Source organism: Pavona decussata, unplaced genomic scaffold, assembly GCF_977016875.1.
Source record: "Pavona decussata unplaced genomic scaffold, jaPavDecu1.1 SCAFFOLD_113, whole genome shotgun sequence".
In the NCBI taxonomy this organism is placed as follows: domain Eukaryota; kingdom Metazoa; phylum Cnidaria; class Anthozoa; order Scleractinia; family Agariciidae; genus Pavona; species Pavona decussata.
In genome coordinates this window covers 1124784-1145649 of record NW_028145527.1, presented here as the reverse complement: position 1 = coordinate 1145649, position 20866 = coordinate 1124784, and the positions used below count along the sequence as shown (strand labels likewise).

At 38.5% G+C, this 20866-nt stretch overlaps 1 protein-coding gene across 1 annotated transcript; it reads right to left on the bottom strand.

Annotated features, from left to right (window-relative positions):
* Window positions 1–4486: 4486 nt before the first annotated feature.
* LOC146470638 (FACT complex subunit SSRP1-like) lies at window positions 4487–19791 on the bottom strand. The gene is made up of 17 exons (XM_085121825.1): window positions 19645–19791; window positions 17611–17796; window positions 17157–17262; window positions 16412–16489; window positions 16193–16308; window positions 15602–15696; window positions 14418–14553; window positions 13651–13754; window positions 13103–13231; window positions 12487–12717; window positions 11773–11839; window positions 11484–11619; window positions 10896–10953; window positions 10582–10744; window positions 7727–7918; window positions 5849–6106; window positions 4487–5258 (listed from the first exon to the last, which is right to left on the bottom strand). The coding sequence occupies exons 1-17, from the start codon at window positions 19699–19701 to the stop codon at window positions 5103–5105; spliced, it is 2268 nt and encodes a 755-aa protein (XP_084977951.1). The 5' UTR covers window positions 19702–19791; the 3' UTR covers window positions 4487–5102.
* Between the last annotated feature and the right edge of the window lie 1075 nt (window positions 19792–20866).

Here is a 20866-nt window from a genome sequence, read left to right as displayed (position 1 = left end):
GCTAATAAATTTTGACTTGTTAATTTATGCCAAGAAGTCAACATGAAAACGAGGCGAGCGATTGAAGTTTGCGACTTGGACGGCAAAAGTTTATTCAGGTGCTAACTTCATGGTGCGAAAAAATTATAAGCTTAAAAACATGCGAATTACCGTCATATTTGTCGATAATCGATTCTTATAGGTGTATAATTTTAAAGGTGGACTTCAAATATAGCATCCTTCTTTTGATTCTGTCACCGATTGACACAATAGTGGTTTTGATATTCTTGAATCGACCGGTGTTCGGAAATATGTTTACTTTGTGGGTTGTAAACTAAACATTGTTAATTTCCCTGTCAACTGGATCGTGGCAAATTAATTTTTATCTTGAATTTGTTTGACAGTCGAACGGGTACCGCTATTGACGGAGGCACCACTTTATTTTTCAAGGAACTTGAAATTTAAACAATTCATTCTTTTCTTAAGAAAAAAAATGTATATATTTTCTTTAAAACACCAGAATTTTTTCTGACGGTTAAATGTGACATTTTGGCCATGAGACTGTCAGCTTTCCTTTCTATTTGTTTTTTAATATTAGTTTTGGGGATATATGGTATATAAATTAAGGAGCAAAAAAAAAAAAAAAAGAAAAATTAAGGAAGCGACGAAAATTCTCAACTCGTCTGTGAATTATAATTAATCAGCTCGTTCGGCTTGAGCCCAACGGGTGCATAACATATTGACTTCAAACAAGAAAGAATGGCAAGATTGCTTTTAATATTATCCAATATTGTAACTGCAATGTTTTCAAAATTGTTGACGAGCTTAACTGTTATAGTTGTACCAGTTAGCCGGAATAATTGCGACTAAAACATTTTATTTTAAAGTCAAACTGTTTGGCTTGTAACGTCTGGATCTGACAGCGTGCGGTAAAGTGATTTTTTTCTTGAATGAGAGCATGATTTTTCTATTATTATGTTTCTTTTATAACCGAATACGAACTTTCAGACAACAAAAACAATTTATCAAAAACGTCACTCCCCTGAAAAGCCGACAAGAACTCAATTAAACCTAAATTAATAGAACACTGCCGATTGTAAATATTAGATAACTGAATTTTCCGTTATTATGTAAGATCCAAACTGTCATTTGTCCCGTAGTTTTTTTTTTTTTTTTTTTTGGTGATAAATTCACGTCAAACAATATCCCCCCTGCAAGATATTTAATTCTCGGTTGGGTCAATTGGTTTGCTAATTTTCGTGTACGGCTTGCTTTGTTTTTCAGTACTTCTACACAGAAGTGCCGCAATTCGGCAGAAATCTAGCCGCAGGCCACAGAAATTTTCACTCCTGATGGGCGCCGGGTCTTGACAATCTGCGAGCCAGCGAGGACATGCGAGGCACTCAGGTTAGCCTAAAAAACACTCTGGTTAGCCTAAAAAGCACTCCGGTTAGCCTAAATAGCACTCAGGTTAGCTTAAATAGCTCCCCGGTTTAGCTTAACGGTTAGCATTTATGTTGAGGGTTGTTCATGCCTGGCAGTGCCAGCTGGCATGCCTCGCATGTTTTGTTCATGCCTCGCACGTCTGCCTCGCATGCCTCGGCGCTGGCTCGCATATTGTCCACACTCATGGGCGCCTAAAGGTTCACTCCGTGGACATCTGTTCGAAAGGCTTTAATGGCCTCAGAAATTCGGATTCAGTTCTGAAGAAAATCTACAGTTTTCTTCGACAAAATGTTAGCTGAAAATTTCGTAACACTGGAAAACTAATTCCTTTAGTTTTCGGGGGATAAATTTCTCGATAAAAGTGCGAAGTAAGTTCAGCTAGCATTTTGGTAAACCCAACAACAGTTCGTAAACTCGGGCAATATAGATTCCTTTTCCTTAAACTTTCTGCAACTTTAATTTTCAGCTAAAAGGTCCAAACAGTTCAAACTGTATTAGTTTTCGCCAAACATCTGGGAACACTAGGAGAAAACATTTAGAGCGTTTTGCTTTAATGTTCTTGTGTCATGGCTAACCATTTTTCGCACACCCAGTTTGACTTTGTGGATCATGTAAACTGAATTCATGCAAGGGTTACTCTATACTCTTCAAATCGAAGCTAAATGAGCGATACTTTTCTTGCGATTTCAATACCATGTTTTAAATAAGTGTGATCATTTTCAATAAGTTTGGAAATGTTTTGCTCTTATTTCTGTGATTGGCGTACGACACGATTTTCCAGGAACGATACAACGATAAACACAAATATAGACTTACTCAATGGTTATCTTACCTTTCACGCAACAAAAAATGGTGTTAAAATCCAAACACTGAGCTTTGGACGTTGTCCTTCTTTTTCGACAGTTTATCGTGATTTCAAGCGTGCAGGGCGGCAATTTACAAATTAAGTGCTAATTCCAAATTTTCGGTCATCAACAATAAGTTCCATTCAAAAGGTTAACAAAGACGGCGTCTATTTGGTCGAAGTAATCTCCGATTTCTTGGCAAATTTTTCACGGAACTGTTTTGTTACCATGGATCGATTACTTACGTAGCATTTTCCACTGGGATAAACTGTATAACTAAAAACAAAGCTTGGAATTTTGGATCGTTGTCAGAAAAGTTAACACTGAGCTGAGAAGACAACAGCCAGGTGCATTTTCCTGAAACGGTTGTAGTGTGGTACCAGTAAACGAAGGTAGCATAGACAACCACACTATCGTCCCACCCGTTCATTCAGTTATTTCGTCGATTGTCTTTGAAATTGAAAACAAATGATTTCTCTTAATATACTCAATTAATAATTTATTTCAAGGGTCGAACATGACTTTTCAAGATGCCGCCACCAATTGTCATTAATTGTTTAAGTAGCCATTTTATGGATAATTATATACGAGGAAAATTTTTTTTTTTTGGGGGGGGGGGGGGGGGGCTTCTCGAACGTTAGAAGAGAACTTAAAATATCTTAACTCAACTCTGTTATTACTAAGCCAGTAGCTTTATGTTCAAGTTCAAGATCAACGCACCTCAGACGTAAATCAGCTTGATTTCTCCAAGCTAATATTTCAGAATTACTTTAGGGATTCCAGTAAGACTTCGAGCGGCGATCCTACACCCTACCCTTATACACCCTTATTCCTTTTTCGGTTTCCCTGGTAGGGACATTGAAACAGGCGGGGGATATCACAAAATAACCTGTACGGGTCAAGGGTGAGTCATGGACACGTGCATACAGCTATTTCAATTAACGTTGTCGGATTAAAATCAAGCTAAAAGACAAGACCGCAATGTTTTGTGGGATTATTTTTATGAATAATTTCATCAAAATCATCCCTGCACGTGCAGGTCATTGTACTGCTAATTACAACCTATTGTTTTCTCCAGGCATGACTGATTTTGATGAATTTATTCATAAAAATCTTACATTAACTTTCGGTCTTGTCTTTCAGCTTCATGCTTTGAACCGACAACGTTAGTTGAAATGACTGTATATTGTTTTAATCAACGGCGGAAAGACTTGTTGAGGCTGAGCTCACAGCATACAGCACTTGGTCCACGAGAAGGCTATTGGAAAACGGGAGGGGAGGGGAGAAGGAACCTTAGCTCTTAATTAGCCTGTGAACACTTTTCCAAGAACCGAGCGCGCTCTTGAGCGTCCCAGACCGCGCTCGGCTTTGTCCCCGTACATTATCCTCTTCGCCTTACGTAGGCCGTGAACAGGCTGGTCCTCCCAGGGGTGAAAGTAGCCGAGTAGCGACACAGCTCAAGATGGGAACTTTTTCAAAAGCTGTTCTAGACATGCTTGAAGGAGGGTGGGTTTTGCGTATCTGCAGGGGCTGCTTCTTCTCTCATGTCATCCAAACCAAAACCCAATTGTTTCCTTTTTGTAGTGTTTTCATGAGAGAATTTTGTCGAGCCAAGCGTCATGGTTCAACTCGGTCGCCGTCGGCCAATTGGCGATTATGGCAACACAGAGTGCGAGAAAATCCTCCGATAAGGCAACAGTGGGTTGCGAAAAACTCCCCCTTTTCTTACGTTGCTTCATGCAACCTGGCCCGGGGCAACTTCCTTTTCCGAGGAATACAAGGCTTTAAAGCCGCATCGCTTATTTTTTTAGATTCTGAACATTTTGGTCGGGGCCACATAACTTTTACCACGGCTCTCCACCGCACACGAAGGTCTGACATCAGATTGATTTAGACTCGCTCCTAGTCTCTGTCTGGACGTGACCACTTAAAACCCTTGACAGCTCTGATATCAACATGTGTATTCTCCTTACTCTTCTCTGCATTTCCTATGGTGTTGTTTTGCAAGAAAACCGACGTAGCTGTTACTAGTTAGGAGAATTTGTTCAAAAATCAATAAATCAGATTTATTCAATGTTGATCATGTCCTTTATTCTCATAAGCTTTATGATTGATCATGTAGTGATATTGTAAGGAGATATTAGATGCTGATTGAGGGAAAGTGGAATATCAGGCAGTGCGTGGATTAAGTGTCGAAGACGTAAAATCAACCTAAATAACTTGAGGCGCGTTTTATTATTTTTTAATAACATCAAATTAAAGTTTGATTATTTCTGTTATAGTTTCTTTAGACAAGGTATAGACAAGCGCAACGTGCCTTAAGTCTAAATACTATCCTACGGACTCTATTTTTTCACAGTAGTACAAGTTCATGGATAAGATAGAACAGCTTGAGGCACGAAGTGAAAGCTCACGGACTCATTCTCCACTCTTCCGTCGGACAATAGCTACAGAACACTTGACTACAGTTGCTTTAAGACAATTCGCCAGCTAACAGTCACAAGGTGGCGCTGCGTGTTTTAAATATTTCGCAGTGTTTTCACACAAAGTTTCAAAAGATGTAGATGGTAAATGTTTCCGTTTCGCCATAAACGTTTTCGGTCTTTAATAAGACACGAAAGCCGCTCTCAAACTATTTACGTTTTTCTTGTTATGCTGAATAAGGTGGCTGTAACTTTTGAGTCTGTGGACGAAATCCAAAAGTGTAATCATTCAAATGAAAGCTACTGAGCAGTACTTTTCTGTGGTGCAGTTTATTATACTGTACAATGTAGTTTTAACTTTCGATTCTTAGGAATGAGAAGAGGAAGAACTCCAGTGTCATGCCCATCTTCAGTCAGAGTCAGATCCTTCACTCATTTCCTCTTCTTCTTCCTCCGATTCCCTCTCCTCCTCTTCAGATTCCTCGTCCGATTCTTTCTTCTTGCTCTTACTTTTCGCCTTCTCTGTTTTTCGCTTCGGCTTCGGTTTGGATTTGGCTTTAGTTTTCTGCAACGAGTGATAGGAAACAATGCGTATAGAACAAAAAACAACAAAAGCGTTCACAACTGCAATGGTCGGGAAAAAAACGCTTGTTAGACCACGCTATACAACCTTCTTGCGCGAATAACTAGTCACAGCCTAGGGAATAAAAATTATTGGAAAAGCACCAGCGAATTCGAACATCGACATTTGGTTAGGAAAAGTGTCGAAGTAGATCTAGCTATTAGAAACAAAGAAATGGCCATGGTCGAGCAGACATGCAGCACACATTTTGGCGCGAAACGAGTGGGTGACCAACCAAATGTGGCTTTGTCTTAATCTGATTTTGGCGCAAAACGAATGGGTGACCAACCAAATGTGGCTTTGTTGTAATCTAATTTTGGCGCGAAACGAGTGGGTGACCAACCAAATGTGGCTTTGTCTTAATCTAATTTTGGCGCGAAACGAGTGGGTGACCAACCAAATGTGGCTTTGCCTTAATGTGATTGGCTATCTTTGAAATGCCGGGTGCGAGTAAAAAGCTGACTGAGAAAAAAGGCACTCGTATCGTATCTGAAAGTCGGAATAATAACTACAAACAAGGGGACATAACTTACTTCTTTCTCGTCTTCTGAAGAGCTATCGTCTGTATCAACAAACTCTGCGCTCTTGAACTTTTGCGCCTCGCCCGATTTGCGTGGCGAGCTTTTCTTTTTGTCGTCTTTCTTTTTAAAGAACTCCTTCACCGAGCCTTTCTTTTTGGGTTTCTCGTCTTCAGAGCTTTCGTGGGCCGGTTCACTGGCCTTTTTAGCTTTGTAAGCTTTCATGTCTTCATCGTACTTCAGTTTAGCCTCTTTTGCTTTCTCCGCCCATTCCTGAAGAAAGAAATATAGAAATAATTTTGTGAGTGGGTTTTATTTTCTTCAAAAAGACCAAAAAACGTTCGTTGGGAAATGGAAACACGACACTCTATATCTTTTGAAACCGCTCCGATATGTTTAAGTATGTCCCTGATAATTGGATAATATAATTCCAGAGTTTTGATTGGCTAAGCGGCCATGGGATATCAGCCATTATTATTCAACACATTGTAACACTGCGCAAATATGGTCATGGTGCACTGAATATTCGTCATCCGTAGTCAACAGATAACTTGCGATATACGTAGTTTCGCGCGTCGGGGAGAAAAATAGCAAAATAAAGATGGTCTACAGCTTTTCTGCAATAAAACTGTACTTAGTTATCAATGTGTTCAATAATAAAACAATAGACCATTTCCGAGTTGCTGTGAACCTCATAATGAAAGCGAGGCTAAGTGCAAAGTTTTTGATATGAAAATTAGTTTTCGTTCATATGCAAACAAAACTAATTTCAATGTGAAAAGTTTTGCACTTAGCCTCGGTTTTATAGTAAGGTTCACAGCAACTCGGAAATGGCCTATTATCCTACTCAATCATGCGGAATATCCCCTGATTTTATCCAACTCGATCTACGGCCTCGTCGACTAGGTTTCAGGCGATATCCCCCGCGATTTCACGGGATAAATAAACAATAGCCTCCATTTGGCGCGAAAATATGCTCAGATATTTGTCCGCGGACATTATCTGTTCCGAGAAGCGAACAGTTTTCCGAGAGCGAAGCTCGAGGAAAACTGTGAGCTTCGAGAAGCAGATAATGTCCAAGGACAAATATATGGGCTTATTTTTAAAGCCAAATGGAGGCTATTGTGGTTATTATCCTTCAAATATTTTTCGCAACATGTAGCAACGAGCTTGAGTATTTCAACATTGCGTTTAAGAGCAGTTTACCGTCAAAAACGTTTAGAGCGTATGTTGTTTTCTGATACTGCTTTATCGACCAGCAGGTTTATCTCTCCTTCTGTCACAAAAGCAAACCGTTCCCCCATCTTGACATTAATTTTAATTGCAAACTTGACGCGCCTTGAAGTTTTTGAAATTGGGGAATATCACTTGGGGAATGTCATCGGATATTCCCCTGTTAAGTTTTAGCTGGGGTATATTCGGTCACGTGAGGCGTTTAGACCAATCTCGCGCGAGCAAAAATACTTGATGGATTATAATTGTTAATCGTACCATGCTAGAGAATTGCGGCCAGTAAATCAGTAAAACTGCCCCTTTTCTAAGTTCACTTTTCACTGGACCCTGATAACCTGCAGCTCCATTGTTCTCATGTCTAGCAATGTGAGAAGTTGCAAACAGTGCGGTCGCTCCCAGTAAATCGTCTCCTGGTCTTTCTTGCAAAATGAAATCAGCACGATCCACAACTTACATTTCACACTTCGACATTCAAATCCTAGCAGTATGCAGGGTGTTTTTCGCATGAACCTACTTTAATGGCCTTGGCTCCAACGAGTCTCCAGTAACTCAGTGGTAGAGCATCCGTACTACGAATCGGAAGGTATTTGGTTCGACTCCTGATAGGAGCACTCGAATTTGCCTGTGTAACCTCTGAATAACACATCATTCTCGACTTACTGTTTTATCTTGCACTTGTTTCCACATCTCTCCTGCTTTCTTAGACAGATCAGTAACGGAGATGCCAGGATTTTCGCGTTTGATTTGCTCCCGCACGTCACCCAGCCAGAGCATGTAAGCCGACATCGGTCGCTTGGGAGCATCCTTGTCCTTCTTGGCTCTCTTTTTCTTTTTACCTTCGGGTTTTTCTGCCTAAAAAATGTAAATAACCTTGTTAGCTGTAGACATCACCTCTTAAAGTGCCCCTCGGACGAAAATTTCATTTTCCATCTTTTTACATTTTCGTGTAGAATATGACCTTCTTACTCATGTTACCAAATTTCAATCCTTTACGGCGATTGGAAGTATTTTTTTTTTTTAGCTTTTTATTCGAGATTTCGCGGCCGCCATTACTTGGCCTTGTTCCGGAAGTTAAGGCTCAAATTACAGGAAGTGACGTCATTAGCTCAACACGAAAAATTCCACATGGCTAATTTTCATATGGATTCTACTTTATAAACTGTATTCTGCTGTTATTTAGTTCACAACAGCAGAATACAGTTTATGAAGTAGAATCCATATGAAAATTAGCCATGTGGAATTTTTCGTGTTGAGCCAATGACGTCACTTCAAGTAATTTGAGCCTTAACTTCCGGAACAAGGCCAAGTAATGGCCGCCGTGAAATCTCGAATAAAAAGCTAAAAAAAAAAAAAAATACTTCCAATCGCCGTAAAGGATTGAAATTTGGTAACATGAGTAAGAAGGTCACATTCTACACGAAAATGCAAAAAGATGGAAAATGAAATTTTCGTCACAGGGGCACTTTAAAAAACACATTCATGAATGATAAAGGTGCAAAGGAGGAATTTAAAATTTCTACTAAGAGCGGCCAAGAGTGGAAAATAGGACAAAATCCCAGATTTCAAAATATAGAAGAACAAACGCACCACAGGAAAGTACTGCTCAGTAGCTTTCATTTGAATGGTCACACTTTATGATTTCATCCACAGACTCAAAATTTAGAGCCACCTTGTACAGCATAATAAACAGCACCACAGGAAAGTACTGCTCAGTAGCTGTCATTTGAATGGTCAAAATTCAAGATTTAATCTACAGTTATGAGTTACAACCGCCTCGTATAACATAACAAACAGCACTACGAGAAAGTATTGCTCACTAGCGTTCATGTGAATGCCAACACTTCACAATTTTTAGAGTCAAAATTTCGAATAACCTTGTAAAACATAAAAAGCAACACCACAGGAATGTACTGCTCAATAGCTGGGTCGGACCATACTCTACAAACCTGAGACCTCTTTCTGGATTTCATGGCCAACGTTTTCTCACACAGCTTAAAGAACTGCACAAATTCAAGGATATGAACCAAGAACCTTCTCACAAGCGTATCATCTGCTCACATTGGAAATGCGTGCAACATATAATAACCATATAAACAACGTGTGTGAAAAGGCGTGGTTTACACGCTTGTTTGAATAGTTGAGTGAAGTGTGAAATATGAATATTTACGGAACGAGTGTGTCAATACTTCCGAACCGTGCATTGCTATGGATCTGCGATGGCTGCCTATTGAACAATGTGCTATTTCTAAGATACTGCTGATAAATTTTTCAAGTTTCTTTATATTCACGAGAAGTGCTGGCCTACTACATACCTGCAAGAAATCTTCAATCTTCATAAGCGTTTCATTCAGTGTAAGACTTACGCGTATCGTTCTTTCTATGTTGCTATTCCAGAACTAAGGAAGTTATTGCCGACAGCCAAATGAGCTAGTATGGTGATTGATATGATTGTTTAGCGTATGCCAAAAAGTTCCGGGAATTTTTTTTATCGGAAATCTCCATTTGAAACTGACGTTAGCGCTCCAACGAACCCGAAAGTTCAGTTGAAGCAAAACGACTGGCCGAAATGGTCACCGGCGAGAACACTAAAGCAAAACAGTTAAAAATGATGTTTCCTGCATCCCCACATCATTTTATGGCCTTTAAAAGATAAATTTGTGTAAGCTAACGCAGTTTGATCTCTTCGAATTCTTAAGCTAAAAATTCAAATTGCCGAAAATTTCAGGGAACGAAATCTTACTTAACGAATTTACGACCTGCTGTTGGCTTGTCGAAAATGTTAGCTAGCCCCACTTTTGGCATTTGAAACAACGTATTTGTCACTCTACTCCAAAAACAAAAGGGATTATTAGTTCGGAACATTCCAGCCGGCAAAACGGAACCGTCTTCTCACAAATTTGTGAGAGTTTTTGGGAGGCCGGCTAAACTTTTTCGATCGTCGACCGGTTAGCTCCGTTGGAAGAGCACCGGAATACCGTGAGGAGAAAGTGCTGTCTTTGTAATGACATCTGCAAACGGTTAGACTTTCTAGTCTTCTCGGATAAGGACGATAAGCCATAGGTCCCGTCTCACAGCACTTGTTCCTAATCATCCGTGAGACGTTAAAGAACCAACACACTGTTCGAAAAGAGTAAGGGACGTAGTTCCCGGCGTGGTAGTCTATCTCTATCTCTATCTCTGATTTCAACTGTCTTTCACATTCATGCGTGGGTTGGGTGGGTGAGATCAAGGTATGGACTGATAGCGGCTACCAGTGGCGCCTTTTCATGCTGACGTCCGACAGAAGAATTGTATAAGGTAACTCTTGCAAGGACCACTTGTACAAACAGTAGCAAAGTGAAGCCGGAACTTAGCTTTTTGCAGGCCCTGAAGAAGGTTAATTTCGTCTAATCGAAATAATGGGCAATAAAATTATTTTAGCTGTCCGATCAGCCTTGCCTTTGATTTCAAGAGGAATGGTAAACCGCCATGAGACTATGTAATAATAAATATGTGCGGTACATATAAATACGTACCGCAACTTTTGCCTTCTTTTTTGGCGCTTTGCTCGGGCTTGGTTCAGAGCTCTTTCTTTTCTTTTCAGGTGATTTCTTTTTCTTCTCTATCTCTTTCTGTTTTGATTTTCCTTCCTCGCCAGATCCTGACTCGCTCTCTGAAGAAGACGGGTTGCTCTCAAACCTGGCAAGAAAGCAAAATATAGGATTTAACCTAGAACACAGCGAGTGGAAAGTGAGGTGTTGAATTATCAAAGTTTAACATACTTGGCTTCCTTTTGACAGACTAGCGAGTTACAAAGTAAAGTTACTTTAGTGATGCTTTTCAAACTTACTCCTCTCTAATATCTTGATCTTCCGCGCCGCTTTCCGGTGCGAATGAATCATCTGAATCTGGAAACAGGGCATACAAAACACTCAGCAAAGCAGAAAACCTGTAAAATTGACCTCAGGTTTGCTCCTTTTGACAGATGTGGCCTTCATATCTGAGCAAAATGAAAACGATCTAAAATTTGACACAAGGCAGTTATGCATCCAGTCTTTGTCAAATGTAAAAAGAAAAAAAGAAAAAAATGTCAAATGCTTTCTTTATAGTCCGTGGAAGTACACTTAGCTATCAAGCTAGTTTACAGGCACTAACGGGAAACAAATAAACAAATTAAACATAAAATGTTAAAAATCCCAACTGGCAGGATGCAAACCAGCTGGCTGTTTACAAGCGTGGCCGAGGCGGGACTTGAACCCATTTTTCACTACAGCAATGTAAAGAGCATCAGCACCATCATCATCATCATCATCATCATCATCATCATCATCATCATCATCATCATCATCATCATCATCATCATCAATTATCATCATCATCATCAATTATCATCATCAATTATCATCATCATTATCACCACCACTGTCACTATCATTACCTCCTTCACTTGATTCAGAATCATCTTCATCTCTCTCAGCACCTTCTGCCTTCATCTGCTCCAGGTATGCATCATGCGTGTCTTCATCTGACCCAGCCATCAGCTCATCCTCATACTTTGCAGATGTCACTTTGCCCTTCAAGTGAACAACATAACAAAACAAAAATTATAGACTTCATTACAATGTGACTTTGTAAAGAAGATGTGAGTGACTTCCACATCAAATTATGTGATAACAATAACAGTTGTTTCTAAGATGAAAAATGCTCATTATTTATAAGGTTCTTACCTTGCCAGTGTTCTTTATTCTCAAATGTTTCCCACTAACAAAATCAAACAGTTTGGCATACTCCTCTCTAAACCATAACAAAAAACAAAATTTAATTAATATTCTACCAAGTCAATCAAGCAGGCATTTTCAAACTTAAAAATAATTTTTGTTAAACTTGATTAGTTTGAATCTTGATATATGAAAAGAAGACAGCTCTATATTTGATTGTATGTCAGGGAAGGACAAAATATTAGAAAAGGCAAAATATTTATGCTGCTGCATTCTAATAAACATTAAATATCATAATTCAAATTCTTTGGCGTTAAGCCATGCTGTGCAACATTTTGTTGGTTCAACAATGTTAGAACATTCAGCACCTCATGTAGGATAATGTTTGACAACCATATTTTCTTGAAATTATGAATGCTGGTGTAATTTTGGACTTTGTGCGGTGCACATCCAACAATGTTATAAAACATGTTTGATGGATTGTACAACAATGTGATAACATTTAGTTGTGGCTTTAGCATATTGTGAGAAGCTGATAAGCTGATAGAGCACCTAATATGCTGAAACTTTGCAAGGTTACTAACGTTAGGGTGCTCTTTCCAGTGCTGGTATCAGTTTTTCATTCAGTTCAATTTTAACTCATTCAAATCTGTTGCTGCCATTTTGGAGAAGGGTCTAATATCAATTAAAATCAATAATGCAAAGTTTCTTCCTCGCACTTACTTTTCAATGCTGCTGAACACATAAGTCGTACCAGACTTGGTTTCCACTTCAAAGTCAAATGATCGACTGGATCCTCCTCCACCTGCTACACGAGCAAAGTTCACTGAGGATATCTCATCAAAGCGCACGTGTACAGGGGGCTTGTGCACAAAAATGAAGCCTCTCTCCAGTGGAAACAGCATGCCACTTCCAGCTTTGTACGAACAGGTTATGCAACTTATTCCAGCATGACTAATTAAGAAAAACACAAATAAATTAAATACCTCTTACCAATTGAGTTGGAGGTCCGTAAGTAAGTAACGGCCCAAGTTTTTCCCGCTAATTTATGGTCCAAGCACAAAGCGCGGGACTTCACTTAGCCAGAACAGAAGGATTCAAAGCTCTTGCATCAAATCGAGGCAAGTGGTCAGCCAGTCCAAGATGGCACCCAAACGCGAAATCGCACAGCATTTAGAAAGAAGCGACACAAATAGTATGAGTTCTACATTATTAGTTAGAGAAATTATGCATTGTTGACCTAGAGCAATTCATTTATTTATTTATAACAATAAATAACATAAGATTACAGCCAGACTTTTCATTAATCCTCAAACTTATTTGCATGCATACATCTTACCTTTTGAATGTTCCAGGCACTGTTATTCGTCGTCCAATCACAGCCTTCATTAGTCTGCTCACAATCTCATAGATTGGACCACTCATCTCCTGAGTAATCTTTCCTTCATACTTTTCTTGTAATTCCTCCCTAAAAATTGTCAAAAATTAATATTCATATACAGTCACTATGGTTCCTCATTGGAATACCACTGTTCATAAAATTTCACAGTATGATTGTGCAGTTCCAGAAAATATCCATACTCCACCCACCGAAGTTTTTTTGGTTTTGCACCCCCATCTCCATCAATTCCAGTTTTGCTTCACAGTTTGCTTCTAAAAGTTTGGCTTCTAAGACCCCTCTCCCCCTAGGAATTTTCGATGACCATGTATGGAGTGGGCAGAGATTTTTTCAGGAACTGTACATTGCAATAAAGAACTATCTGGGTGGGGGACTTTCAAGTCCAGTTTTCTTCTTAGTTTCTGGCTCAAATGACCGTCTCACCACACTACCCCTACAATCTGACTGAACAACAGAAAGGAATAAACAATACTGCAGAGATCACTTACTCTGACAAATTAAGCTTCACATCAAATTCTTCATCTTTTCCAAACTGTATGATCAAGAATGGGTATCGTGTCTGGCCTTGTTTGATCGGTGGATCCATGCTAACCTGAGACAAAAATGAAAAATTCACAGGAATGTGTCCTTGTTTGAGCAACAAACCCTCTCAAGTATTAAGGGCAATGGACTCAGACTGTACAAGATTTTTCTTATGGCAATTGAAGGGCTCAAGGACATAATTAACCAAGTTTGCTTTTTCAATTGCTTTTTGTTTTTTTAGCTCAGAATCACAGGAGTTCTTGCACGTGGCCTTCAGCTCCTTCAGGAAACATTGCCTTGATGTTTTCTCCACTGCTTAACGCTTCATTTTGTGATATCTTACCCAGAAACATGCTTTTTTACGGATAGTACAGTACCTTTTCCAGAACTCTATTTTCATTGCTCCGCTAGTACTGTACTCCCATTGTTTTCTGTGGGGGATCCATTGTTCCTAACCAATGACCTAATGTTTTCCTCTCCAATCACAGACCTCATCTGGATAGCTACTGTCTTTCTCTTTTTTACTCCAAATGAACCGCAAAAAAGTGAAAAGATTGGGGGGAATTTTTTTTTTAAAAGGAATCGTGGTCCACACGCAAAAAACCTGGTGATGCTCTAACAAGTCATATAGGTTGTTTATGCCCCAAGCTTTCAATAATATTCTAAACATATAGCTAAGTAAAACAACCTAATAAAGCATGCATTGAAAATTTAAGGATAAAAAGTTACTTACAACAAAAAACATAAATCTTTGATCTTTGTGTGGAAGGAGAAAAAGCCGTAACACTGAAGTGTAGGGAATCTTGTAGTCGTATGTTTTGCCGTGAAGTTGGAGGAATGATGGAAAAACTTTCACAGAATATCGCCCTCTGAAAAGATAAATAAGAATATACACTATGGTATTATAAAGTTTCTTTGTATTAAGCCATTAACTGACAGCTATATCTTTTCCCTTCTCATAGTGTCAATGTTACAGGTCAAATTTATTTTCATGTTAAATGTATTTCAACCTAGGTCATTTTGTTTTAACCTAGGTTAATATTACGGATTAGGCCTAAGCAATGGTTTAAGGGTTAGGGTTTGGTTAGGGTTTTGGTGACCTACCATGACAATAATTGAACAAAGGGCATGCTTTAAGGATCACCAGGGTTACTGATTAGGTCTAAGCGATGATTACGAGAATAAGAGAGGGGAGGTTGGTGGAAAAAGGGAGGAGGAGTTTTTTATTACCTAGGTTAAAAAAAAGAACTTAGTTTGATTTAAAATTTCCCTAGGTTGAAATAATGACCTAAAGTTAATTTTGACCTGTAACATCAACCCTTAAGTAATCAAGGAATACTGTGGTTCTAACTTTTGAGAATGGATGGAATAATGACTCAAATGAAAGCAACTGAACTGTATGCTGTGTTGCTTATTATGCCGTAAAAGGTGTCTAACATTGCAAGTCTGTGGAACAATTCTTAAGCGGTACTATTCAAATGAAAGCTACTGAGCAGTACTATAAACGTATCATGCTGTACAAGGTGGTTCTAATGTTTGAGCCCGTGGATGAAATCCTAAAGTGCAACCATTCAAATGAAAGCTGCTGAGCAGTATGTTTCTGTGGTGCTGTTCATTATCCTGTACAAGATGGTTCTAACTCTTGAGTCTGTGGATGAAATCCCAAACTGTGACTATTCAGATTAAAGCTACTGAGCAGTACTTTCCCGTGGTACTACACATGTTTATTACGCAGTACAAGGTGGTTCCAAAGTTTAAGTTTGTGGACAAATCCCTATGCATAAACCAGTCAAATAAAAGCTATTGAATAGTGCAATCACATGTGAAGTGTCCCCAAAATTTGTCAAATTAACTATGGTTTCCACAGTTCTCAAACGAGTGAGCCACGCAGTTCTGACATACACGAAGTCCTATTACCTTGGTGTAAGGCAGGCCACGTCAGGTAATGTAACAATAGCATCTCCTGTTGCTTGAATAATGTCTGCTTGCTCTAGGACCTGCTCATGAAAATGCTGTAAAAACAGCAAAAATAGCACAGTCAATATAAAAGCAATACTCCCTGCAACAGATTAAATAAACCAACTAATGGGTAAAAGTTATCCAAATTTTTATGAAATTATTAAAGAATAATGTTAATTAATATTAACTCCTGCATCATTGTACTACTGTCATTATGGAGCCAGTCGGCCCCTAGACACGGTATCACTCCAACGGCTGGCATTACTCGCAATCCCTCATAACACCGAATTAACGGTGGCAAAAAGGGGAAGGGAGGGGGTGGGAATGTTGAAGTAAAGCCAGCCAAAAGGAGCACACTGGCTCTCACACCACCGCTTGAGAGTCCAAAACTATATGCTACGAACTGATGACTGCTCATGCAAGGAATGCCTCCTCAGAGCATGTGCTAACCGCCACAATAACGGCACTGCTCTTTGTTGTTAACTCAGTTAAATTGCATTTAACTGCATTTAAAATTGAAACTATTAGGAATGTAGTTCAAGTTCATACTTTGACTGGGTCTTCTGTGGAACTATCTGTGGTGGCTGGGATGTAAAATCTCATCTCCATTAAACATATTTGTGCATCATCATGTTGGTGAAACTCCAAAGTGACTTCATTTTTACCTGTAATGAAATTAATCATTAATTACAATGAGTTAATCCTTAAGAAATGTTTCACACACACAAAAAAATTATCCCTTTCTCTCAAAACCAACAGGTTACCCACCAGTTGTTGCCTGGGAGACATCCTTCAAAGGGACAACAAATGCTGGCTTCTCGTCAACTTCAAATGAAAGAGAGGAACCTGAAATAAACAAGAATATTTCCATTTATGATAGCATACAATCAGTAATGAGAAGAAACATTTCACTGTCAAGGTGTGAAAGGGTGAACAAACATTCCTTTAATCAAGTTATAATATTTTAACACTGCAATGTGCTCATATAATAGATACTCCATTTGTGAACTCAACGTTTTCAAACTGCATGTCCTGAGAACTGTAAAAAGTCATTTCTCTGCATGTTGACCTTAGGATACATGTGAAAAATACTGTACAAGTCCTATGTATAACTAACTCTGTTGTTGCCATTCTCTAAACAGCATGTCTACCTACTTGGGAAAGTGGCTGATCTTTTTACAGCATATTTATTTAGCATTTCTTCATTAAAACCAACTTTTCAGTGAAATTTTATGGATTGAAAATCCCATGTTTAAGGGCATTAGTAACCAGAGTTATAAAAGAATCAGAGAGACAAAGGCTGGTCCCAAGAAGTCACAATGTTAACAAGACAGGGCTTTTTCAAAGGGAGATTCATGGACTTCTCCTCATTGCTCTTGTTATAAGCCATGGCACTGATTAGATTTTGACTAAAATTTTTAAGCAAAAAGTCTTCTAATCTACCAGTCCTGTACTCCTGGATTAAAACCTCCACTTGAAAATGAAGTTACAAAAATTTTTTTTTATAACTGACCTTTGAATTTGGCCACTCCCCAGTTCCATCCCTTGACAGAGAGTTCAATTTCTTCTAAATCCATTTCAAAATGCTTCTTCACAAATGCTGACAGCTGGCTGTAGTCCTTAAGACAAGAAATACAATTAATTATAATTATTAAACTAATATATTGGGCAGAAATATGTGGAAAACATTTGTTTACTTGTGATTAAATGGTACAATAGTAAGAAATCCATTTCTTTTGTTTTAGAATTATGTTCATGTAACTTATCATATATTCTATTTTACTTCTTTTCACTGTAATAACCATAATAATAATATTATTTTCACATGACACATGGAACATGAATTCTTTACCTGTTTAAAAATCTTAACAAACTAAACAACTTTAGAAAACCTACTTTAAATGTACAAGGTGAGATAACCTTTGGGATTAAAACATATCACTGCAAATGAACAACAAAAGACTCACAGACTCTTTGAAGCCTTCAAACTTGAACTGCAGTCCATTAGTCAAAACAACTTTGAGTTCAAATCCTCGTGCCACTCTCATCCATTGAGTTGACTCGATGTCAGCAACTGTAGCTTGGTCAACTTTTCCTGTTTTGTTTGCTTTAAAAATCACCCCTCCTTTGTGCAGTTTCAAGCGACCATCATTCTACAACAAATTAAAGAATGTAAAATGTTCATGAAATAATATTGTTATCCAAATACAGTTGAAGTTGTCCTTGAGACTTCTAACATAAGCAACTGGTTTCCCTATATGACAATCCTCCTGAAACCTAATTTACCAAACTTAAAAAAACTTAGTAATGCTTAAAACACGAGCAGCAGTATTTTATCGGGATTTAAAACCACGAGGCACAGCAGAGTAGTTTTAGACCCAATAAAACACGTGCTGCAAGTTTTTTGGACGGCTTCAAAAACATTCCTGGAAAAGCGTGTGTGAAGAGAGTTTATAACAATGATGCTTTTGTGAACATTGGAAATTAGCATACGAGAAAAACATAAACACCGCATACTAATAAGGAAGAGGTTTATCGGGTTTTAAAACCACTGCATGTGATGTTTCATCAACCATTTGATAGGTCAATGGGCTTGTGAATTATTAAGGAGTTTTTGAAAACTTATTGAAAGTTCCTATAAGTGACCACTCTTGTAAGTAATGATGGCTACCTTTGGTACTTGCTCGGCAACTGGTATGTTGTAAGCTCTTGTAGGCAACCAACATCTACCTTTTCAAGAGATGGTCAGTTACAAGACCTGTTTGCCCTGGCAAATTGCCAGTTCCAACCATGGCAACTTTTTCGAAATCCCTAAGGAGGTTGCTTTCAAGAGCTTTAACTATAAAACAGACTGAATTTATTGCAGGTTAGAAACATTGAGGAATGAGCTATTAATACAGGCCCATATCAAATGGAAGGAACAGAAGCAACTGCAAATTCAGCCTACAAGTGACGACAAGTCCAAGAAACAAATAAGGGTGACATCAAGTGTTATTATCACAAGACTGCTTGCTCCCCTAAGCTCCTCAGTGATGTGTTAAATACTGTATCTTTTTGTACAATTTATCCTGGGGAAGGGGGAGGGTACCTCTAAATAAAACTGAGGGGAATGAACATTGTGACTTTGAGGGCATAAAATTTATGCTTTGGAACCGCTTAGGGTGCCAAAATTTAAAATGACAGGTATTGAGGTTATGGTGGTACCTTAAAGGCTATCTGATCCAAAAAACTACAACTACATGTATAACTTTGTCAGTCAACTGGTTTGGTACCTCTTAGGGGTGAAAATAAATCAACGCCATGCCAGTAATAAAGATTCTGATAACATTTACTGCCAAGGTAATTCCAAAAATTTTCTGAAAATTACAGTACAACGCGCCTTACCGTGGCCACCCGACAAACTTTTTTTACAAGTTAGCCAATCTTCCTCCTTGTTCACAAAATATAAAACGACATGTTTTCAATAATTTGTTGTTGGGTCACTTGCCTGTTGGACTTTGCAATGTGGCGTGACCGTCAAATACCCGTATCCTGATCGGCTAACTTGTAAAAAAGTTTGCTGGGTGGCCACAGTAATGTGCATCGCACTGTAAATTTTGTTTATATTTCTATATCAATAGCTCATAACCAACACCAACATATAATCAGTCAATTATTATTAATCAAAATTGAAAACAGCAATTTTGTCTATCATTCAAAATCGTTCAGTTAAAATGATATCGATTGGTATTGATTAACGACGATATGATCACCGTCTGCTTGAACTCGAGGCTTATTACATGAGCAAGCTTATAATATTCAAATAATATGCAATCCTTTTGCAGGCCTTAGACATTAGTGTAAGGTTATGTTTATAATTCTAAAGCTTCAAGCTTTTTTAGGTTATCCGTATTTTAAGCTTTTACACCTCGAAGTGGCTCGAACAAATAAGCTGAATTCTTACTGCCAGCCAAAGCGAGGGTACACGTGACACATATGCAACGAGTGTAATAAAATCTTACCAAAGCTCCTCTTACAAGAAGATGAATATCGTTGTATTCCAAAGCATCCGCGGCCATTTTGCCAAAATATTCAACGACCCTTCAAAATGAAATCGATTTGTTGGCCTTCTGTCGCTTCGCGCGCGTTCTCAAAATGGTGGCCGCACTTGTTAGGAGTGGAGACTGAAACTAGTTATTTGATTGGCTCGATCGTTCCCGGTTTCCCGCGGTATATATGAGGAGACATCGTTGTATATGTATGTCTCAAATGTAGTTCTTCGTGTTGTTTCGTTGATGTTGGACAGATCTTCGTTATTCCTAAGAGAGAAACGTCGCTGCAACATCGGTTTATTTCGCACTGTACGGGATAAAGTGTTGTTTACGGGAAGATGTAACAAGTTTTTTTTTTTTAATAAAATATGACGCGATTTGGTAAAAGAATCTTTCATAAACACAGGCTAGCTACTTATCCACGTATTACCCCGCGTTGTGTTTTCAGAACAAACCGGAAGTAATTGTCGGCCAAACCTTACACTAATTTAACTAAATGTTTCTATTTTTGTATAGCTAAAGACCACCCTCTTGACTTTTGACAAGATATAAAGGGCAGATCAAGTCCTAATTACAGTATACTTATTTTTTAGGTAAAATCAAATGTAAGGCTGCATCTTCCCGTAAATAACACTTTATCCCATACAGTGCGAAACAAACCGATGTAATAGCGAGGTTTCTCCCTCAGGAATAACGAGGATCTGTCCACGTTTCTGCTTTCTATGTTTATCAACCAATCATATCTCAACTTTTCATTAGTATCATCTTTTTAAAAATATTGTAACCGCTTATTTCCAATTTTTACTTAGCTTTTTGCAGCCCCTGAGAAAGGTTAGTATTGTCTAACCGAAATATTTGGCAATAAAATTATTTTGGCTGTCCGATCAGCCTTGCCGATTTGATCAGTTTACGTTTTATTCAACATTGCTGATCGTGATCTATACAAAGATCCGGCCACACTTTGTACACCTCAGTACCCCTTTAATGAAAATACGTCATCATGATTGATTAGAAAAATGACTGACATAGTAATTAAAACCCTTTCATTATTACTGTATTTGAGTGTTTTCATTCACGTGACAACCGGCCATATTGGTTGACTGAAACAAAAGAAAGTATTTGCATAAAAATAGAGTTCAATTCCCAGAGGTTTTGTTTGGGACACCAACATGGCGGCCATTTCTTTGTTTTG

Excerpts from the sequence above, each read along its gene's own strand:
- LOC146470638 (XM_085121825.1), bottom strand. The coding sequence starts at position 19,701 with ATGGCCGCGGATGCTTTGGAATACAACGATATTCATCTTCTTGTAAGA. Across the intron at positions 11,840-12,486 it reads GTGTTCAGCAGCATTGAAAA|AGAGGAGTATGCCAAACTGT; the intron begins GTAAGTGCGAGG and ends GTTATGGTTTAG. Across the intron at positions 5,259-5,848 it reads CTTCAGAAGACGAGAAAGAA|AAAACTAAAGCCAAATCCAA; the intron begins GTAAGTTATGTC and ends CACTCGTTGCAG.